At 39.8% G+C, this 22,933-nt stretch overlaps 2 protein-coding genes across 3 annotated transcripts; both read right to left on the minus strand.

The window, feature by feature from the left end:
- Nucleotides 1–595: 595 nt before the first annotated feature.
- Nucleotides 596–18,861, minus strand: xpo6 (exportin 6). The gene is made up of 24 exons (XM_070981073.1): nucleotides 18,056–18,861; nucleotides 17,010–17,100; nucleotides 16,423–16,535; nucleotides 14,760–14,957; nucleotides 13,014–13,173; nucleotides 12,663–12,740; nucleotides 12,002–12,533; nucleotides 9,888–10,014; nucleotides 9,651–9,760; nucleotides 9,370–9,478; nucleotides 9,114–9,206; nucleotides 8,048–8,117; nucleotides 7,779–7,938; nucleotides 7,499–7,591; nucleotides 6,887–7,031; nucleotides 6,046–6,195; nucleotides 5,640–5,829; nucleotides 5,363–5,518; nucleotides 4,827–4,941; nucleotides 4,527–4,698; nucleotides 4,068–4,229; nucleotides 3,863–3,961; nucleotides 2,515–2,745; nucleotides 596–1,652 (listed from the first exon to the last, which is right to left on the minus strand). Exons 1-24 carry the CDS (start codon nucleotides 18,056–18,058, stop codon nucleotides 1,551–1,553), a joined length of 3,459 nt encoding a protein of 1,152 aa, XP_070837174.1. The 5' UTR covers nucleotides 18,059–18,861; the 3' UTR covers nucleotides 596–1,550.
- An 855-nt stretch (nucleotides 18,862–19,716) lies between these two features.
- antkmt (adenine nucleotide translocase lysine methyltransferase) lies at nucleotides 19,717–22,913 on the minus strand. Of its 2 annotated transcripts, none has more exons than XM_070981237.1 (6): nucleotides 22,854–22,913; nucleotides 21,931–22,094; nucleotides 21,708–21,812; nucleotides 21,483–21,623; nucleotides 20,971–21,021; nucleotides 19,717–20,651 (listed from the first exon to the last, which is right to left on the minus strand). In XM_070981237.1, the coding sequence occupies exons 2-6, from the start codon at nucleotides 22,090–22,092 to the stop codon at nucleotides 20,433–20,435; spliced, it is 678 nt and encodes a 225-aa protein (XP_070837338.1). In that variant the 5' UTR covers nucleotides 22,093–22,094; nucleotides 22,854–22,913; the 3' UTR covers nucleotides 19,717–20,432. The 2 variants fall into 2 exon arrangements, with proteins under 2 accessions (XP_070837338.1, XP_070837337.1); XM_070981236.1 differs by having other exon boundaries at nucleotides 19,722–20,651; nucleotides 22,640–22,904.
- Nucleotides 22,914–22,933: the final 20 nt, after the last annotated feature.

Here is a 22,933-nt window from a genome sequence, read left to right on the forward strand (position 1 = left end):
GTCACTCAAACTGAAACGTATTTAACTCCAGTGATGCCAAACGCCCCCCAGTATGTCTTGAAATTCACCTCTATCCTCATCTATATCCAGCTGTTTAAGGGCCAAACGCTGACCCTACACTTTAGTTTCCACAACTAGATCTGTGAAAACATGATTTCAGTTTAGTTAAGGTCCAAAATTACCATAATCATGGCACAACACTGTTCACTGGTATTCCACCAAGTAAGGCATTTTCATGAAGGTGGTGGACTTGCATGAGGGGATAAAAATACAATGAACCCTCTTTTGGATCATTTTCAAAGGTCCAAAACCGTTGGCTGCTACACTTCCCATAATGCAACTTCACAATGTCTTTAATAAACACTCTATGCCATATAATTACCCACATCATTGAGGCCCCAAACAGTTTGTAAAGCAGGCTAGGGTTATTGTCCCCATTGAACAGCCACAGAAGACACAGTGCAACTGTCTTTAAAGGATATGAAGCAGTCCCCAATAGTAAAGATAAACCATACTATCAAAATTCCTGGACAGATTGACTGCGACACAGACCAATACTGTTCAACTGACAGAAAAGATGATGAAACATTTTGTGTCGAGTTTTTGAAGTCGTTTAATCGTTCTTCCTCTGCGGATGTTTCCTATCTTCTGCATGCTGTGTCCTCACACAACACTTGTCACATGCCACGCATTAAACCTGCTGATGCTTCATCTTCGTCAAAGGCTTTTACCAGTTCACAAAATTAAAATTGGTTCTGCTTTATGCATTGACTCTGTCAAGACCAAGTACTTGATTATTTGTGCAAGTGTTCTAAGAATGCATGACCGAAAAACACTACTCAGCTATGAATTTAAGTTAAAAGCAATTTTAAAAAGATGATACTAACAAATGTAAAGTAAAACAGTGTAAACATACAGAAAAGTCTTCAGTCTCTTAATACAACCATTATTCTCACAAACAATACTGTAACAACACTGCAAGAGTAAATAAATTCATGAAATAACAAATACCTGAGTTTTACTAAAAAAGCACTTTATTAATCAAGCAGGTTTTCTTTTTCAGAATGGAATGATATGAAAGATCTTAAGTTGAGAGTCCGTCTCCTTTGGAGATGAAAAAAAATTGAAGGCAAAATGAATAAAAGCAGACATTTTAAAAACTCAAAATGAGTTGAAAGTGCTCAGTCCCAGCCCAGCTTTGTAGCGGAGGCGTGGGAAAGAAGGCCTGGCTCAGACTGCTCCAGGTCTGGGCGAAAGCCAACTGCAGACCAGGTTTACATTTCTTGCCAAATTATCATTGGCAACACATAAGGAGGGCGCTGCTTTTTAAAAAAATAATTAGGCGCCAACCTTCTACAGTAGAAATCAAAGAGAAAAATCAGCAGCATCCTCAACCTCCAATTACTCAACCAAACAATGTGTGTTGTTCCTTCCTATTACGCTGAATAGGTGGAGCAAAGCTGAATTGAGAGGGAGTGTTGGGCAAAGTGGTCAGCACAGGCAGTCCTTGATCATAGTCGATGTGTGGAGTGGTTCAAGCAGTCATTGTGCTATAGCTTGATGGTGCCAGTGGGCAGGCTACTATTACACAGTCTGTAGTAGCGAAGGTCATTCACTAGCCGCTGCACGCTTTGAGTGAACGAAGGCAAGTCCTTGAGAAAGGAGAGAAAAGTTGAACATATTAATTTAAAGAAGAGACAGGAGTTTAGTGACTAGTCAACAGCTGACAAGTGATTAGAGTGCAGAGAAGGAAACAACATTGAACACAACAGGCAAACAGAAACATACTGATGGTAAAAGTGACACTGAAAATGTTCCAGATATATTCTTAAAACATAGTTATACATGATTTCAAGATTAAAGCTACTCCATATGACAAAAAGTTAGTGGACGCCTCAAATTAACACTAATTATTGAGTTAATTTTTGAGTTCAGGTGTTTCAGCCACACCCATTGGTAGGTGCATAAAATCAAGCACACAGCCAAGAAATCTCCATCAACAAACATTTATAATTTAGAAAGGCGCATAAAAGATAGAAAACCATGACCTCGAGCCCACTGAACACCTCTTGGAGGAATTAGAACACGCACTGAAAGCAGGAGCTTCCCATCCAACATCGGTGCTCAACCTCACAGATGCTCTTTTGGCTGAATGGACACAAACTCCCCGGACACACTCAAAAACCTTGTGGAAAGCTTTCCCAGGATAAACAGCTGAAAAGTGGATCCAAATCCACATGGTTTTAGAAAAGTTTATCTAATTCGCTCATATAGGTGTGATGGTCAGGTGTCCAGTGACTTTTTAGCCATGTAGCGTTTACTATAGATAAGTAATGCTGTCTCTGTCTAATGCAAACATATGTGCCAACTACCTACAAAATACACCGACAGCATTACCCATTAGGTGGTAAATAAAGAAAAGCCACAGGTCAATTGAAACTTTGAAACTGTGATTTCAGTGCAATTTAGTGATGTCGAATGAAAAACAATGTTCGTAAAAAATTTTTCTCTTACCCGTTCAAGCTTGAAGTTGCGCGCAAGAACAGCTCGCTGGCTGGTGTCCACGCCCTGGCAGCCATTGAGGAACTCTGGCATGAAGGCCGAGTAGAAGGCATCAAAGTCGACAGAGGCCATGTTGTAAATAGCAACGGTGATTTCCTCCTGAAGAAGGTCATGACTCTTGTGGAGAAGGACCTGCAGCAGCACGTTGATGAAGTGGAAGAGCATCGAGGTCCGGAAAAGCTTCTAAAGCACAACAAAAACAAAATAATGACAATGGAGTCACTGTAGCTATCAACCAATCACAGTGTGTGGATGAGGGGACCCTTGTTGCCTCAAATATATTAAGAAAGAATCTAATTCTGTCCATGGTGTCTAAGATTTTGAGCAGGACAAACAGACGGACTGACACTCATTCACTGTTGCTTTAATTACAAGGGACTAGGGGTGTGCCATATCATAGCATTCATAATAATATCAGTAAAATTTTATGTTAAAAAATGTATGATCCAACTTGTTGTAATGACATACTGTTATGCACAGGAACAACAAGCATGGCTAAAAGTGAAAGTTACATTGCTATAGGCTCCATGGTGGAGGAGTTAGTTCAAAAAAAGGGGGGTGACTGTAGTACTGTGGAAGTGGTTTAGTTACAAATGCTCAGATGTACAACAAACCACATAACAAGTGAGAAGTGCAAGAAGGCTGTAACAACAAAAGGGGGCAATAAAACAAGCTTATATCACGGCCGCAAGCAGAAGCACTTGGCAGAGTACCAGGAAGCACAGCTCAACAGCTATTGTGAATCCTAATCCAAAAATATTTTTCAGTACTTTGTCATACGGTGAAGAATATTGTTATCTCAGAAATACCATATTACTCACCCCTACAAAGTTTTTTTTTTCTCATGTTGTGTTAAATCTAAAATAATTCATATTTCAATTGTAACATGCTTCCTACTGATCTCTGGGAAGAGGACAAAGGTCACACTGATCTGGGTGCTGCCATGTGTTCTCTGTGCTACTGATTGATAAATAGGTATTATTTATGAAAAAGGGACAAGTAAAAAGAAAAAAAGACAACTCTTAGATTTAACAAATTTTACTGCTGATAAAACGGCTAAATGTAAAACCTCATACAAATGGTAGCTGCAGCTATGACTTGTATGAAGTCACATCCACACGTTTCCATCTACATGTCCATGTCTATAAATGGAGATGCTTGGAAAGTGTAGAAGTGGTCTGATTATGACTGAAAAGTTTCCCCTTGAGGACAATCTCCTATTGGAGAATGAGTGAAATTCAGAATTTGAAGGGAGTGCACAACTCCACTTTATGACACGCCGTGTATAAGCTAAACTTACTCTGTGATATAACTTGTGCTTGCTGTTGAGTGACTCCAAATAGGAGAGATTCTGCTTGAAGATGTGGATGTCAGGCTGCAGGAAGGACTGCCCGAAAGCCTGGAAAAGACATTTCAGCACAAGTTAAGAAAAGAAGTGCTGACAGGTTTAACAACGATCATCTACCCAAATGATATGACAACTTAAGCCACATGCATCCACACACCTGCATGGCAGCTGTGAACTGGGCCTCATTTTCCATGGTATCTTCAGCGGCTCCTCTTTGGACACTCGTTAAGACTGAAGTTTTAAAGAAGTACCTCCAGTTTTGGTGGAGTATTTGGTATAACAACTCAAACATCTCTGCCTTGATGTCTGGAGAAGACCGCTACGACACACAAGACATTCAGTGACAAACAGTTCTTCTTCAGAAATTTGAGAACATTTCAGATTTCTTAAATGTCTTGTTTCTACTGACCAACTATTTATCTGATTATTTTATGTGATACTGGCAGTGTTTTCCACAAATTTCACATTGTAGAGCAAGTACATTTTTGTATGATTTCCCAAGAGAGAAGTGACGCTGTATGCTAATTTTAGGTGCTAGCAGGCAAATCTATCGAGATGCAAATACAATTAAACTTCAGGATCAATGTTACATTAAGAGAGGTGAGCACCAACTGACCTCAGCCACAACCGGGTAAACCTGTTCCATGCACAGAGAGAGGATGCTGGGCAGGAAGGGCTTGAAAGCTTGACCAGGCTCTTGCACCACCACCTGCAGGATTTTCAGGAACTTCTGCACCACTCGGCACCCTGCACTGCCTTCTTGCAAAATACTGGCTGCCAGCTGTTCCCTGGACAACACAAAAGTGCCTGGTTTATTTAAATCTTTATCCATCAAGCAGGATGTTACACTACTGTCACTACAACTAATAAACATTGTAATTGTTTGTACAAATTGTGAGGTTATTTATTTTCAAACCTGGTGAACATGCTGAGGAAAGTGTGGATGATCTGTCCTGTGAAGGCAACACCCATCTGGACTCGTAACGCCTGAAACAGCGTCAAGAAGAAGGCCAACATCTCATCTGTCACATCTGGGGAAGAGAAGTACCAGTTAACAAAGCTGGTCAGTCAGACAAAAGTTTATTATGATTTGGATTAATTAACTGCATTTAGTTGAACAGCTATTAATTACAGCTATTATGTTTTTCTATGCAAACAGAGAATGGTTTTGGTCTGAGCCTTGGACATAGGACTCTTCTAAAAATGATAGGCAAAACAAAAATCAATGAAGCTGATGATGTTAAACATGAATGATATTGTCTTTGTACATACAGATGAACAAATTGTGCCATTCAGTTTTTTTTGTTCATTTACACAGTGTCCCAACTGTTTTGGGTTGTATAAGAGATCTGGTCTTTTGTTACAAGCAATGTTATCATCATGCGTGCACTAGATAGGTAGGTACAAAAAAACTAATTGGATCTTCATACTGTGATAGCAGTAGACACTGACCTGGCTGCTGAATAAACACTGGGAAAAGGCTGAGGGACACCTGGACAGACTCCTGAAGGCTCTGGTAACAGATCTGACGTGATTTGGTGGATTCCCCAGAAATGCTGTCCACAATGTCTCTGAGCACAGGCAGGGTCTGCTGTATCACTGCTTTCACTGAAATAGAAAAGAGATGGTCAGAAAACATAACAACGGGACAAAGAATGTCCATGTGTGAAAATGGTGTCGGTATAATAAAAAATACCAGGAAAAAAGAAAGAAAGAAATTAAGACTGACTGTTATTTAGATCCGGTTGCCGTGGAGTAATGTTCACAGTCCCTCTTAAAATACGATATTCACGAGTGAGTGCTGCCAGGAGGCTGGTATGGTTGTTGGAGCGCGTTTGCCACTGCTGCTCATTCTCTGGTAAATTGGGCCATGGGAGCAGCAGCATGTTGGACAAAGCCCTACACACCAACATATGAGCCTGTAGGCACACACAAACATACAGAGAGCAATGACTACATGTATCAAAGACATTTTCAGAACTCCACATAATTTTAATAATTTTACTTGTGTAGTGTTTCATTTAAAGAGAAATAGTGGACGCGGAAACTGATGAATCATCCATCTTATGAACTATGGAAGTTAATTATAAGGGAACCATAATGCATCATGCACAATAAAAACAACAAACATTTACCTCTTGGGGAAGTCTACGGGTTTGACTCTCTGTAGTTATGAGGTTGAAGATGTTCTGAACAGCTGGGAAAGTGACCAAGAACACAGGTCGCACTGTAGACGTTATGGAGACCATCAGATGGCAAGCTGAGAGCAGCAACTTCTCTGGTACCTGCAGATAAAGACAGAAGAGAAGTGTTGAAAAAAGAGTCACTTCCACTCGGTTTCTCTTCACCATCTAAGCGCAAAACTAAACATTATTTTCCCCAAGTTTTCAACACTATTAGCTTACATGTTTAATGTCACTCAATGGTGGAGACAAGCTTTAAAAACAATTAGTCTTCACTTTACTAATAGTTAATAAATGCTCTTATGTATATTTTTGACAAACATAACAAAGACATCTTTTCTCATGTCCCTAAATCTTCCGCTATCGCACTGATGTAGTTGTTATATATGTTACATGTTACAGTCCCACTGCGTAAAATGCAATAGTGTCAATAATGCTGAACTACCATAGCTAAATAATCAATTATGTACAAACTATGAATAAATGAAATTGCACCATTTTATCATAATAACAAACAAACAAAACACAAAGAAACTCCTGTGAACACAGGCTAAAAGTTTTAACTGTCACTGGTACTTTCCATATGATACTTCGCCCTTAATGAACCACTGTTTCAACATGTAGCCAACATCAAGTTTCCATGAACTGCACTTTCTTACATTTGATCCAGATTCAATCAGAATTTTCTTTGCCGCAAATAAGAAATTCTGCATAAATCATATGTAAGCACTTTTAAATGTTAAATTGCTATTTAATAATGAATTTATCAAATACAAAAAGAGAGTCAAGCTACCTTAGCTGTGATGAGTGGGCTACTGGCATCTATCGCAGACGTGATGAGGTTGATGAACTGGCTCTGATTTTGACTGTGGACCTCACCGTAGAACTGTGCAAGCCAGTGAGAGTAGGCTTGCAAAGCAGCAAGGGCCTGTGCATGTCTGCAATGAACAAAACACACACACATGCATGTGCACACACACAAGCGCACACAGTTGAAACACTGACTAAAACAAATTTATACTTAGAATGTTACTTGCAATACATTAAGTATCTTTATATATTTGTCATGAATTTATAGAAACACTGAAACCTAACATTCAAATAAAATAAGGATTGTTCTGGATTTCTTTCAAATCAGTCCCAGAAACATTTTGTAAAACAGTAGCACTGACAGCCAAGAACAGGGGGCCACTTCACACTGAGCTGACAGCCAAGTTCACACAATTAACACTGTTTACTGTTGTTTACACACTAAGTTCCCCTTATCTTAGAGCAGAGATATCAGTGACGCATTTGATAAGGCAACCTTTTGGTCTTGTTATTTGTAACCAAAGCAATGTGCTCATATACAAATAATGTGACAACACGTTAAAGCTAAGCTTTGCTTTAAACATGCAACACTCACACATCAATGAGGTCTGGCTTGAGCACAGAAGGCACAGCGGTCTCCAGGTCGTAAAGGCTGGTCTGAGAGCCGTAGCAAGTCACTTCAACCAACCTTGAAAAAGAAACACATGGTCCATTTTGATATTTTAACACTAAACAAACCAACTTAAAAGTGAGTTGAGATCAGGTAATAGAGACTGTAGAACTTGTGATGTAACATGTCAAAACATAAATATAACCTCATAATGTAGGTACGAGAATCCCTTTTAAATGTTTTAATGGCGTATAAGGGAACTGACCTCTCCACCACTGCCAGTGCGTCATTGAAACGTGCAGCAAAGATTTCCCCAATGAAATGCTCAGCCAAGCGTCCGACAGCTTGAAGTAGGGAGCTGAGGTCCCTGAGAGAACAGTGAAGTCGCCGGCAATCATTCTCTGCTGAGATATTAAGCCTCCGACCTGAAAGAAGAACATCATGACAGACCATCTTAAATGTGACTGAACCTCAAAACAAAACACAGAAGTAGAAGCAAGAGAAATTTTGAAAGATAAATGGAAAGTTACATACTTGTGCCAGTGGTGACAATAAACTGCTGCAAACCCATGTATACGTCCAAATTTTCTTGGAGGACTGGAAACTTGAGAGAGAAGAATAGCGAGGTTGCTACTGACTGGGATGTATGGACATACATTTCTGAATATGTAATAATAAAATCCATAACCATGTGAAGACTATTGCAATCAAATATTGTAAAGTTTTAACTTGTTGGTATATAGATACATCACAAAACCAGCAGACACACAAACATGAAACATGCACAATACGGAATTAAAAGACAAAAAAGGAAAAGAAGAACCTTAGAAACTAAGACTATCTATCTGGAGGAACCGGAATTTTATTAAACACTGCAAGTCATCTCCTCATATTTGCTCTGTTCTAGTTAGACATGTTCACACCTTCACTAAACCAAAACGTCGTTCGTGTTACATTCTTAACTTAGAAAATGCCTCAGCACTTTTGAGTGAAAGTTCACTGCAAGAGTGAAATTCAGATGGAAGAAATGTGTTAAATACATGTTAAATACATTTTAACTCAAACTTTGCTTCAACCGTCTACATTGTCCTCTCATCTCAGCCTATTCTTCATTTTGTAATTTTGCATAATATAACATGCTGCAGTACAACTGGTACCGCAGGATGTTATATTATGCATCCCTGTTGTGCATTTTTATATTTTAATAATAAATACTTGACACAATAATTTTGAGAAGTGGTTTAACTGTTGACAGTGACTATGTTTGAGGTGACCTGAGGCACAATGTCAGCAGACACCTGGTAGCCAATCAAGGTCAAGTGCTTTAGCACAATATTCAGCAGTCAGTGTTGCTTTACTGTTTTGGGAAATTACACTGTGCACAGAAATGTTTGGTGTTTTGAGGTTGTACGCATTTGCGCAACTAGTAAACATATTGAGAACCCAGCAAATACTTTACCAGTTCAGTGTTGAAAAAAATCTACAACCGAAGCTAATTTGTACCTGCTAGAGGTCTAAAATGATAATACTCCTGTAAAGTCCACTTAAAGATTGAAAATGTCACAGTGACACCAACATTGAATGACAACAACAATCTTACCAGAGTGGAGAATGCATGGGATGGGAGCAGCTCCATCACCTTGGCGACCACCTCCAGACTCTGACGCAAGTACCTTTGCCACTCGGTCTGTTGCTATAGTTACAAAATGAAGGAAGACATTCAGGCTTTGAAGTGAAAAATGTGTGTATATCTTAAAGGGCTTAATATGCTAACAATATAATGGCACAAGAGATAGACAATACATACAGTATTAATCAAAAAGGTGTAATTGACACTACATGTAAATTGTTCTTACATCATCATCCAGCGTCTCATCATCCAGCTCTTCCAACTGGGCCTGATTATATCTGAATTGGATGCGATTCAGAACTTCCCTTAACAGAAGAACTAAGGCATCTTTGTACCTGTCCGACCATACACAAACATGTTACATTTTAAACAAAAGCAGCTACAAATGATGAACTTGATTGACTATATTTCATAAGGCTGCTCTAATTTCAGATCACTCATAATTTTTTGGCCAATGGGTGTTTCAGAAAGTTTAAAAGGGGCAAACAGATTTTTTGAGCAACTTACCTATTTAGAACACTTTCTCTGTCAGCGAGTCTGCTTTTGATTTTGGTTGTTAGAAAATCCAAAAACACACTCCATATATCCAAACAGGCAAAGTAGCCTTCATGAGTAGGCTGCAAATCCAGAGAGAAGCAAATTTTGTAATCTGTCAGAACTCATATTTTGCAAGAAAGCGAGAGAAATTAACAACCTATGGTGTAACTATGGTAACAAATAACTGCTAGACCAAACAATCGTTACCTGATTGAAAGTGTACTTGAAAAGCAACGCTAGAAACTCCACAATTGGAAACTGAGGACTGGACTCAATCCGCCTCAAGTGAACACTGACAAACAGGCGCAGAAAATCTGTGAACTTTTCCAAGTAACTGCAAGATGAAAGAAAACACATTAACAAAACATTTAAGTCACCACAAATATGTTTCAGCCAAAAGTAGGGATCCATCCATTGTCTATACCCGACCATCCCTTTTCGGGGTTGCGGGGGGCTGGGGCCTATTCCAGCTGTCAACGGGCGAGGTACACCCTGAACTTGTCGCCCGTCGATTGCATGGCAACATATATAGACATACATCCGTTCACGCTCACACTCATACCTTTAGGACAATTTAGAGTCACCAGTTAACCTAATGAGCATGTTTTTGGTCTCTGGCAGGAGGCCGGAGTGCCTGGAGAGAACCCACGCATGCACGGGAAGAACATGCAAACTTCACACAGAAAGGTCCTGCCCGACCCAGGGATCGAACCAGCAACCTTCTTGCTGTGAGGCACGCGCGCTACCTGCTACGCCACCGTGCATAAGAATATTTTTGATCGGTTACGCATATCAGTCTATAGGTCAATTTGCATACGCAGACAGTGTGAGCACAGTGTGGGCTGAGGCCATCAAACAGTTGATGAGGACATGAAGGATGAGCTATAAGTCAAGCTAGCCAGGTAAGAAAAGATGGCTCTGACCCCAACTGCTGGACAGCTCTCACAAACAAAAGCTACATCACCACTATCTGATACCTCATTAATACTGACTGGAGATAGGGTTTTTGTTATCTGGTAGTTCAGAATTAGTTGTTTTTTTTTTTTTTAAATCAGGAACATCTGTTAAAGTCCAACATGATTAAGTCTTAAGTTGAAAATAATTGCCCAGTTACTATTAATATTTTGGCTCAACAGGCTGCTTTCCCCCTCTGATTCTCTGATGTCCACCCTCTCTTTCACTCCTCTCTCGATTGGGTGAAAGGTTTTTTTTGACCAAGATACAGTTGGTGGTCACTTGTAACAGCATAGGACAAACCAAGATGGGGTTAGTAAGTTTCAAACTGTTCCTGTAAAGTTTGAATTAAAGTGTGTTTTATGATGATAAAATTACTGTTTCTGTAAATGGTGTCTGGTGGCTTTGGTGACAGCGGTATAGTGGCTGTTCCTGGTTAAACAAAAACATTTAAGTCTTTAACAAAAAATGTATCTCTGTAGGAATCCATTCTGTAATGTTGTCAGACATGTAGAACTACACTCTGAGCCCGTCAGTGACAAAAACAACCACTTTCAGTAGATGTACTTGGACAGTGTGCAAATGCAGGAGGGATTACATTGTAGCCTGTTTTTCGGCTGACAGCTGAGCTGGACATTTAAGTCGTCCAGGACAGGACTGACGATCCTTAGCACAAAATTAACTTAGTTGTCAGGCAATGGCTAGCCAAAACTGACACTTCTAGTCTTAAGTTACTTCACATTTCATATCCTCTGCTGGTCAATATTATTTCTTAAACCAATGCTGGGTGCCCACATTGTGAGAAGATGCTGCATTACTCAGCCCTAGTTTCCATCTTGACAATGGAGAGTGACAATGCAGCTCATGTGGCTGCACAAAATACAAGACAAGACAATACAATACAATGACTTATGTCCAGTCTGCAAATCCCCACCTTGCGTCACATAATGTTATGTCAGCAGCTTTTGGTTAGGTCTGTGTAGAAACTGGGCTTGTAAATGCTACCATATTAACACTCGAAACTGATACAGACCAAAATAGTTTTAAATTTTAAAGTTAGTTATAATGGCATGGTTTTCAAAATAGGCAGAAAGAACAGGTCAGAAAGACACATATGTGACAGATTTGAGGTATGTGGCTGTATAGAGCCAGTGCGGAAAGCAGCGGTGATGAAAAAGGTTATTTTGCAATACATGCTACTAAGAAATACAACAGCCCAACCTCTGACTGGAACTTAGGTTTGAGTGTATCAAAATTAAGTTGCAGACCACATGCTGAAATTGACATGGGAGAATACACTCTCTCGTCTGCAAACACTTACTACAGTATGCAGAAACATTAGTGTCGACTAATGGACTGAGCCATACCTCTCATCAAGTTCCTGGAGGCGGCTCTTGACTGTATGAGCGTTATTCTCTCGTGTCAGCCTCTGCAGGAGAAAGAAGGTCTGCTGGAACATGCGCAGCAGGTACTCCTCAAAATCCATTGGCACACAGTTCTTTGACACAAGCTCATTGACACAGGTCATGGCGAGTACACCAAGTCGGGCGCGATCCACCTTGTTGCCCTCACACTGTTGTCCATTTCGCCCCCCTCCATTTGATGTTGGTGGCATTGTCCCAGGATTAAGCTGCCCATTAGAAGAGGAGGAGTTGGAGGAGATGAAAGATCCTGTCTTGGCCTTTGTCCGAAGATCACAGCCAAAACGTGCAAAATGGAAAATGGATGCCAGCAGGGTGGGGGTGATGCTTGTGGACAGAGGGATCCAGCTGAACAGGTGAGCCAAACACTCCAAAACGAGACAACAGAGCTGCTGACTGTCATTGTCCAATGTTGCCATGGGCTGGCAAAGCAGCTTTGAGTACTGGCTGCCCTGAAACAAACTGCCCAGCAATTCCACTGGTAGATTGAAGTGACAAAAAAAGGTCTTGTTAACACACAATAACAAACTCCTTAATAAAATGCCTCCTGTAGTCATAATTGCTTGGAAGTCTTCAGTTTTAGGCAACTTAAGGACACTTCACTCACCACTTTCTCCTGAGGTGGGTGAGGGAGGTGGGGTGGAGGCTATGACACTGTGCTTGTCCCAATAAGTCTCCAAGATACCTGCAAAACAAGAAGTGACCACGACCCAATTATCTACAAATGCTGAAGATTTTCTGCCAAAACATTTGTTTTAATTGAGAGCCTGAGCTTATTTTTTGGCAGAGTTTATCTTTAGTCAAGTTTGGAAAATTTTACAAGTCAGATTTAAACCTTGTGAACTGGTTGTACCATAGGGGGCTTTATATCCAATTCAAATAGCATTTCAGATGTGCCTTTCAAATTTGGACTGGAGTTCAGACTGTAATTTAAAGTAATACTAAAGATTGTTCTCACCTGTCAGCAGTCCAAGCACTGTCGGAACCTGCTCCAGCAGTAGTTTACGAAGCTCATCTTTCCTGGCGACACTCAGGTCTTCTCGAGGACACGCAAGTTCCTCTGATGTGGTTTTCAACATCACCAACCCCAATGGAGCCAAAGCTGGGGACTGGATCAACTGCAGTTCACAAGAGAGTGACAGATAATAGCTATATCAATAAAAATAAAAATGACCGAACTTTACCCAGCAGCAACAGATCCTTCAAATCAGATTTCAGACTGATCCCTGTAGGGAACCCCTACTTAAAGAAGCTTTATGAGGGTTAGTCGACAGGTAACAGTTTTATAGTGGAGATGGGTCATTTCATCTAAAATACAGACCCTGTCTGCTACCACCCACCATACAATTAATACACTTTTATGAAATGACACATTAACCTTAAGACAGCAAATTCCATTTACATAAGTAAGTACAGTAAGTGTGGCTGTTTAGGCTGTTTTCTGCTCACTTAATTGGTCATAAGACAAGACGCATGAGGATCTGTGGTCTGTCCCTTGGCTGAACATTTTCCTGTGGGGTGAAGTTAATTTAGTCTATGACTTTTCTGCTCATAATCTGGTGACATGCAGTGAAAGAGGAGATGCTTTTAAAAGGCAAACATTTACATTACATTGTATCTAGGTAGACACAAGACATGTCCAAGCAGCCATGATTTTACTCTTTGGTCAGCCCTTTGCTCTGAAGGAAGAGGGAACCCCGTGGACTGCTGGCTTTTCTATTCAAGTTAACCAGTGTTTATCATTGCATTTTAATTTAGCAATGAGGAAACTATTTAAGGCCCTTTTTGAGTTGAAATGACAACAAAGCTTTTTCAAAACTGTGCTCTGGAGCAACAGTCCAATCTATCCACCAAACAAGTGTATAATGTTGTAAATTTGTAAATAAACTTTATAGATGCGCAACAGGTAAAAGGAGAGGGATACTTTATAGAATTTCACATTAAAACACATGTTCAATAGGGGTGGGCAAAATGGCCAAAATCTTCTATTATGTTAATACATATGTAATTTTAGATCCCAGTAACCATACAGTATATTACAAAAGAGTAACTGTTGTGTAAATTCAATTGAGAGATGGTTTAAAATAACCGATCCATATCAGATTTTCAAAGTCCAAACCTTGTCCACATGACAGAAGTCACACTCTTTTCACTAATGAGTTCCTCTCCTTCACCTTGAGTTGGTTGGGATGCCACCTGCTCTGTATTTACAAATTCACTAATCCATGTTTTCTTGTCACTCTCTTCCTCTGCAATGATTGGCAAACCAGCCTGGAGGTGCATCACCACCATCAACTGTCCCTCTCACATCATGTGACATGTGGTAAGGAGTTCTGCTTCCCAGATCGCATTACCTTGCCAAGCAGCTGGACTTGCGAGATCACGTAAGAATTGTGAGACAACACGAGAATCTAGTCCTGATTTGCTACATAGCCTGCCCTGAATATATATCACATGCACTAAGGGACATCTCCCACAGTGGAAATGGTATTGACAAATCTCTACCAGTGGACAAACTTCCACTGTTGCACGGTATATATTGCCCAAGCCTCATGTTTAGTGTAACAGAAGCTATGGTTTTGTATTCTTATTGTTTTAATGAAACATCTCTCTCTTAGCAAACCAGCACCCAGTGACAGATGACTAATGCCTACACTAAACATATTATATAATCATTAACAGACACAACATCAGCAGAGATTACCTGAAGGGTGTTGGTAAAGAAATCATGGTAGAACATTGGCCAGTCCTGGCGCCCAATGTCCACAATGACTTTGCAAAGTTTGTTACGGATGAAATAGGGCACCACTTTGTGCTGAGCAAGCAGGAGTTTGGGAAGACAGCTTCGAATCTCCATCTTGTCTTGTGAAGCAATGCCGATCCACATCTTGTTCACCAGGTTCTGAAAATAAAAGGGCGTAATTAGAAAACTGTGTCTGAGGGAGACCACAAAATGTATACAGACATATGTTGTAACTGTTCTCAATAACCTGTGTAATAAGTAATTCCTTTGAATGAGGATTCATTTTACAAGTAAATGGTTTTTTAAACAATTTAGTGCAGAGGTTGCACTTTCTTTCTCTTTATTGACAGACAGGTCTTCAAATTTTCATCATAATCGATTATTGCCTATCATTTTAATTTCAATTTTGTAATGACAGTGAGACATAGCCTATTCTCCAAAAACAACTCAATCACAGTGACATTTATTTTACAGAGCAAACTTAAACTTAATACATTTATAAAGGAATGGAAAGAGAAGATGAACAGAAACACCGACTGTGTGGTTACTTTACGTCACGTCAACACCACACGAAGCAGATACATTTTTTTTTTTATTTTGGTTTGTGACGGCTGAAGACACTAAAACACTGCGGTCAATGTGTCAAAACTGAAATATAAATGATGCAATTTTGCAGAATTAGACAATTAAATATGAACAGGCGATTAACAAGAAATTGAACTGAACTCAACTGACCTCCTGTAATCTCAACTGAATTCAAATCTTTCTTCTGGTCTCCATCAACTTAAACTGGGTGCTCTATTGAGTATAACCATATGTATCAAGGGAGACTGCTACAAAGGCAATTGTCGTTCTGAAGGCTGGACCTTGGCTTTGCTGCCACAATGGAGACTGGAATTGCCAGCACTATTTAAGCAAGAATTTTGAATTCAAAGTGTCAGCAAGACACTTTGAAAGTGGGATTTCCTGATCCTATAAGTGCTCACATCATCGGGAGGAAATCCCACTGCAAGTGCTCCTTCTGCACCAGTGGCATGGCTGTCCTCTGTGACCCATAGGGTTGTAGAGATACAGTCTAGCAATGCAATGGCTAAAGCCAGTTCAGTCCCAACGAGGTCATACATGTGAGATCAAAGACAAGACAATAGATAATATGCACACTCACCACTAACTGGATAAAATCTGACTACCTTCAGATTTTTCCATCATTGTTAAAAAAATTCAGTCAATGGCAGAAAATATTTGGTGAACACAACCCCTGACAGTGCTTACCAAAAATATTTTTCTACAAAAACAAAAATATTCAACTGCGAATACAATGCTGCAAATCAAACACCTAAATTTAAGCATACATATCTCCAATACATATTAAAGAAGGTAAAAGTATGTCATTAGGGGTCACAAGATGTTCAGCATTTTATCCAATGCAAAATATATGGTACATTTAGCTAACCTGTTTTACAGATTTTAAAAAAGGGGGGACAGAGAAAAACAGCCTGAAACAAATTCTCCTCTTAGTATCCATGAAACAATACTTGTCTTATATTCAAAGCACAAAAAGGCAAAGAAGGCCCGATATAGTACTAAAAACTGAAAGTATGCTTCTCCCACCAACAGGACTTACTTCAAATACTGTGAGGCTGTACATCATTACATACTCATTCCGAGTATTGGAGAGGAAGAACAAGCAGTGGCGCCATGCTCCAGTCTGCTGTGCAAAGTTATTCAGCAGCTCTTCTGCAGAGAAAAGGAAGTAGGCATGATCTCTGTGAGAGGTACAAGACTATGCAGTACTTCACCAGCAGACAGACTGAAAGTAATGTGTCACAACACAGGAAGTGTATAAAAAAGCAACAGAAAAATATCTTTAACAGAAAGCAAATAATTTTAGGTCACTTTATACACTCTTCAGTGACAGCTAGACCTTAACTACAACATACTCCAGCATACAGTACATTGCATTTGGGGATCCAGACTGATATAGTCTGTGCCAACTGGGAGTGAGTATCACGTAGGGAAAAACCTTTACAGCTTGGCAAATTTCTATTCAAAGATATCATCAATTTATCTTAATTTCACTTTTTTTTTTATTTGTCTTAATTATTTTAGATACAAGACATTGTTTCTATTACAAACCAGCTTGCTGATGACACAAAGCTGAAAATATCTGCTTCTAATGTGCAGTAGAGGGTTTCATGAGGCCAAACTTACCTATTTCTCTCTTTCGTTCATTGGTTGTGCAGCTGTGAAAGAACTCCGTCATCAGGCTCTCCAGTGCACGCAGTGATGCCTCCTCTGATGCCTAGTTGATAATGAAAGGTGACGTTGAGCACAAACGGCACATTAAGCCTCTCTATTTTAAAATATGCAGAATCCAAACCACTGAATGCTGTATAGCTGTCATAATCATCTACCCATTACCCTGCCAAAAAACACATTTAAATCAGTATCTGTCCATTTGACGAATGACAGATGAAATTAAGTGGAGTGGATGTCACGCAGTATACATGCACAGAAGATTCTCAACTGCAGACCATCAAAAACCTCTCCATAAATACATGTCCACAGCAGCACATAGCTATAGTCAGTCGAAGTGCATGTATAGCTGATTGTTATGTACATTTTGGCATTGTGTGGTCGAAATACACCTCACACAACATGAGAATTATACTGTTCACAACTGCAACCTTGCTTTCTCATGTGGTTTAGCATTGAGCTTTGCATGTGAATCCCAGTCTTGATCATAGGGTTACAGTCAATTTGCACTTAAAACAAACCATTTATGTTATATTAATTGTATTGCTACGTCTTGACAAGTGGAGGAACACGGGCCCTGCCAACAAAAAACCGAGATAACAAATTGAGATTTCAAAGAGCAGTTCCTGTGTCAGGCGTGTCTGAATTCCTCAAATGAGCCACAACTTGCCGAGGCTTCACACAACACAACTCAAGGCAAATATTCGCTTTTGCAAGATGGGCGTCTTGTATCATGAAATGGCTTAACGAGCTGTCACATCCCGTGAAATACCTGGCCTCTCGTAACCCGTTATGTGACTTAACAGACATTAGCGTGGTGCATACAATCATACACGATTAGCTAACATACACGTAAAAAACAGCACATTATTAATAGAGTTTTAGGTCTTCCTGTTCCAATATTCTAATCAAAAGCCTGTGCACCACGTTAGCCACTAGCATATAAAACAGGAAGACAACGCGACTAACTCGGTAAATAATGCAAGTTAAATTGTACTTACCATGTTTATCTTCACTTTATCTTCAGTTTACTTAGTCTCGGATTAACTACAGTAATAAACCAACATTAGCTACTCAGCTAGCCAATTCTGTAGCTAACGTTAGCTAAGGTGTTGCTGGCTAACGTAACCGCAGAGGGGGCTCATCATGGTCTGCTCGCCTGCTCAGGTCGACATTTGACACACAACTAGCTTGCAAAGGTTGGCGTCGCTGACTTTGCTAACAATTACAACGTTAAACACTGCGTTGATTTTACCTTGCTCAAATGAACCGCGTTCACATTCGTTTACCAAGCACACAGGCTTAACATTGAATCAGCTATCTCCAACTGGTAGTTAAGCAGCATTGTCGTGTTATTACATTTACCGTTGTTGAATATAGAAATCTTGCTATTGTGGCATAACTAACACTGGCTCCAGCATCGGAGAAACGTGCAACATTAATTAGCTTTCTATTGCAAGCGTTTCGAAGCTAAGTTACCCCGTTGCTAACGTTGCAGCGGATGGCTAACTCGCTAGCTTTTCTAGAAGGATGAAGGTATCATTTTCGTTAGCTATGTTAACTTAGCTGTCAAACGTTGACATGCTTCTATTACTGTTGGTCACGACAACTTGCGTTTACCGTTTGTAATTTTAAAACGTGTGAATATGCACACCTAAATTATCTATCTGACAAATTTGTATTAACACTAAATACATAATACAATGCGCGTTAGTTCCTGTTATTCCCCTTTTCAATGCTTAGGGCGGCTCAAGAATACAGCTAGCTTGCTAGTTACAGGGTTTGCTTCGCAACTTCCTCTTTGGCTGCAGAAAACAACCAACCCCATCAGCTCTTGTCAGATCAGTCACAACAATAAAAGCACGATCTCCGGTTTTATCTTTCAAACTACACAATTTTTTGACAAATAGTAAAGACAACGTTTAACACTGGGTATCAGTGTGCACATGAATTTAAAAGTGAAGGGCGATGAGTTATAAATGAAAGGAAAATTGCCTACTCAAAAACCCATTTACATATATATCATCCCTCCCCACCCCCCCATCACATGTAAAATGCTTTAGTATTGTTAATCTGCTAGAACATAGTGCAAACCCACACAGGCTCACTGCCAAATAGCTCAGCGTGGTTGTCATGCAATGGAACAATGTTACATAGTCACAAAAAGAAAATGACAAAGGAAAGAGAATAAATTGGATATTTGGCAGAAGACAGCATGCAAACATGTACTCCCTCGTGATGAAACAAATCCAATGGCTGTTTATCCTCCTTGGAGCCATGTATCTGCAGTGCATCTTCACAGCTGCTTTATTGCCTGTAAGGCCTTCAAAGCCATATATCATCTGAATCCGTTTGGATTTTTGAGGATATTTAGATTTCTCTCCACTCCCCGCTGCACCTTTTCTTAAACATAGTTTCCAATTTAATGTTTCTACTTATTTACAAAGTTAATTAAGTTTATTCTCAAAGGCATCATTGATCATGTAGTTAATACCACATTTTGTTTGAATGATGCTGACATGTTTTAGTCACTGTAAACTAAAATTGCTTGTTTTGCTTAGGCCAGTATTCACATGTCCCATCTCAGAATATCAGCCACAGTAGAGTTTCACCCAAAATATTATACACATATTTAGTCCATATATAGATTACATCAAGGGATGTATTAGACAAATGGATACTGTTTATTCACTATGGGGTTTATTCAAGTGTTAGAATCTCTTTGTGTGTTGGGGGACACACACTAACCAGCTTTGACACCCAGACGCTGAAGAGCCACAATCCAAGCATTTAAAATTTTTGTTCCTCATACCTGCAGAAAACTAGCTGCACCACGGCATCCAACATTTTCTCTGAAGTTGTGTAATTATGTGTAGACGTGCTAATGACTAATACTCAACAGAACACTTAAAACAGAAAACAATCTTCAGTTTTGTAGCATTTTTTTAACATAGCAGAAAGAAATGCAGATGTAAAACATTTAAAAGCTTTCTTGTCCCCGGGCAGGTAATTCCTAAAACATCTACAGCAGTCTAGAGGCAAAGGTGTGGTTTTCCTTTCATGTGAACAGAAACTCTTAGCCAGGAATTTCTGGTTCAAACATTGCTGATAAACAGCATGTTTGAAGAACAGAGCATTTGTGCTAAAATCTACATGTTTGCTGATCACTGTACTCAGTCATTTCTGCACCACAATATTTTGTCAGACATATGTGGTTGTAGATGGAGTCCAAATGTATTCAGACAGTCAAGTTAGGTTAAACATTGTCAATATTCCAGTGAAGGATATTTACATCTCTTAAGCAGCAAGTTAATGATATGCAGTACAATTCCATGGTACCATTCTAGAGGGCAAAACCCCACAAACATCCATGTGGCTTCAAGTGGATCCTTTCTCCTTGGTGAATTCACTGTTGCTACCTGTGTCATTTTTCTTGAAAGTGTGTTGTCTTTGTGCTTGCATGTTATAAGCCCAGGCTCTGTCCACACCATGTCCCTCAATCCTGCAGGGTGTCCAGTCAGGGAAGGGAAAACGACCAGCTACCACTAAAGCATCATCAGGAAGCTCAGCCAGCAACTTCTGCTGCAATAACGAAAGCTAAGAACATAAGAGCACAAAAAACAATTAAAGAATGACTGCAATACTTTAAACAGAAATTCACTGAAACTGACCCATAACAATACATCCGAATGCAACTGCACCTCAACAATGTGCTGACAGATTCGTCCTAGAAGTTTTTTAAACTAGAATCTAAAAAATGTAGTATAGTCATGGCAATCAGGTTCCTGACAAGTTGCAACAACCGAGCTGAAACAGAGATGAAGCTTTCTCTAATGCCTGCAGGTGAGCAACCACGCCTCATCTTACCTGGCTTTTAATAAGCTCACCTTATTACTATTATTACTATATTACTCACCACACTAGGAGCCAAAAACACTGTGATGTTCTTGCATTCTGTCAAGTCGACCTGTGAGGAGATACAAGGCAGGGGGTAAACAGGTCAGTAACTTTATAAAAAAAAAACAACAGCTTTATATAATACAATGATCACATGCAAAAACATTTTTTTAGTATTTAAATTGATTTCAAGAGGCCTGTGGTTACTAAAGGATTTACTCATTGAAAAAACTTATGTGTACTAATCATAGATGTTTGGTCAATTCACACTTGTATCTGCTAACAAGAAACTCTTCTGTTAGCAATTTATATAGAGGGAGTCTGATTGTGTCATTCTTTTTCTTCTGGGATTGGAGACGTTTCTATTCCAAGTATCATGTTGCTGCAATAATATATGGTTGAAAAGACCAACTGCAATAATATTGTGAAATGCTGTCATTTAATTGTGGCTGGTGTAACTGGTGCAGCAGCTGTTTGCAAACTTGAACAGGAGTGTTGCTAAAGCTGTAACACAAGTGACAAATGTCAAACCTTCCAGAGATCCTCCCGTCTGTATGACACCTTTTCATGATGGCCTGCTCTCCATGCATGAAAGCGGGCCAGGCGGACAAGCCACGGGTTGAGCTCATAACCAACAGTTGGAGTGAAACCCTGCAGACGGGCTTCCAAGACCTTAAGGGTTAAAAAAGACCACAGTCAAAATCAAGTGTTCACCAGTGTAAGAAAAAGGAGCCCAAGTATCTTGATTGTACTTACAAGGCGGCCATCACCAGATCCCAAATCCACAAAGCCTCCCTTTCGACCTCTCAGCAATGTCATTACATTGCCTACTTGAGCTTTGCTGGCAGGAATGTATGGGACCTGGAAGATATTTTAAAGCGCATCTGATAAAAAAAAGACTGTTGTTTCTCCAACATTTACAGTACAAGAAGAGATAGATAAATAGTTATCCAAAGTGTTATGAAGATTCAGACTATACCTGTAGCCTCAACGGCACTTTTCGGAAGCCAGGCTGAAGGATTCCCACCCACATAGCATAAACAGCAAGACCAGTGCCAGCAGCTAACTGAGCAACACCCCACCCTCCGAGGTGCCTGGTCTTGAGCTCAGCAAAGGCCTCATCTGGTGCATCATCATCCATTCCTGTATGAAATTTGTCGTGTAGGGTATAATTTTAGAGAATAGACTAAAACTCACAGAGAGAGGGTTATAAATATTTGTTTTCTTTTCACTTTATGAAATAGTGTCTTTCATGGCAGAGGGGCTTGGGGCTTTAAAATATTGAATGTCTATGATATCTCTCAACACTCACAGTATATATAGTATAACAATTTGGTGGCTATGCTAATTGCACACTATACTTTCATTTATTATTACACACTAACATCTAGCCCGGGTTGTTTTTCTTCTACACTCAAGACAGTCACATGTTGGACACAGTGTGTTCGGAATGATCTTTTGGCTGAAAAACAGACTACAGCTTCACTGGCTGATGATGTAGTCGTGGATCAGCTGATGAATGGGTGTGTTTGGACATAAACCTGCTTAGACAATACAGAAGCACACAACTGCACTGGTACAGAGAATGTGCTAATGTACGTTTCAGACACACCCTTAAGGAACTTATTTTCCATTTCGCCTCATAAAGGTGTACAATAACAATTGGTGGTTATAACCTGTTAACTTACTGATAACTCTGCGGCAGACGCGTTGAGGGTCACATGCATGCAGTTATTTCATATCCAGACGTTGCTTGAGAACAAGTACTGACATGTTTATTATCAAAGATCCGTCTGCCCTTAAATAACGCTATGCTATGCTGTATAGACATATAAAAAAGACAGAAAACCTCCGCGGCTGTTAGTAATTAACTAAGTAATAAACAAGAAATATCTCATTGACCTGCCGGATTGCGGGCGGACACATTACCCCGTCGGACCGACAGATAGGACCAGTCCGCCTGCGAAATATTCCGTATATCC

This window comes from Chaetodon trifascialis, chromosome 15 (assembly GCF_039877785.1).
Source record: "Chaetodon trifascialis isolate fChaTrf1 chromosome 15, fChaTrf1.hap1, whole genome shotgun sequence".
NCBI classification, from domain to species: domain Eukaryota; kingdom Metazoa; phylum Chordata; class Actinopteri; order Chaetodontiformes; family Chaetodontidae; genus Chaetodon; species Chaetodon trifascialis.

Bases quoted from the DNA above. Each gene is read 5' to 3' on its own strand.
- xpo6 (XM_070981073.1), bottom strand. The intron at 9,479-9,650 runs GTAAGTTGCTCA...ATGGTCGGACAG, and splicing joins AGAGAAAGTGTTCTAAATAG to GTACAAAGATGCCTTAGTTC. The intron at 2,746-3,862 runs GTAAGTTTAGCT...GTTGTGCTTTAG, and splicing joins AGCACAAGTTATATCACAGA to AAGCTTTTCCGGACCTCGAT.
- antkmt (XM_070981237.1), bottom strand. From the start codon at position 22,092: ATGGATGATGATGCACCAGATGAGGCCTTTGCTGAGCTCAAGACCAGG. The intron at 21,813-21,930 runs GTATAGTCTGAA...AATATCTTCCAG, and splicing joins AAGTGCCGTTGAGGCTACAG to GTCCCATACATTCCTGCCAG. The intron at 21,624-21,707 runs GTAAGTACAATC...TTAACCCTTAAG, and splicing joins GATCTGGTGATGGCCGCCTT to GTCTTGGAAGCCCGTCTGCA.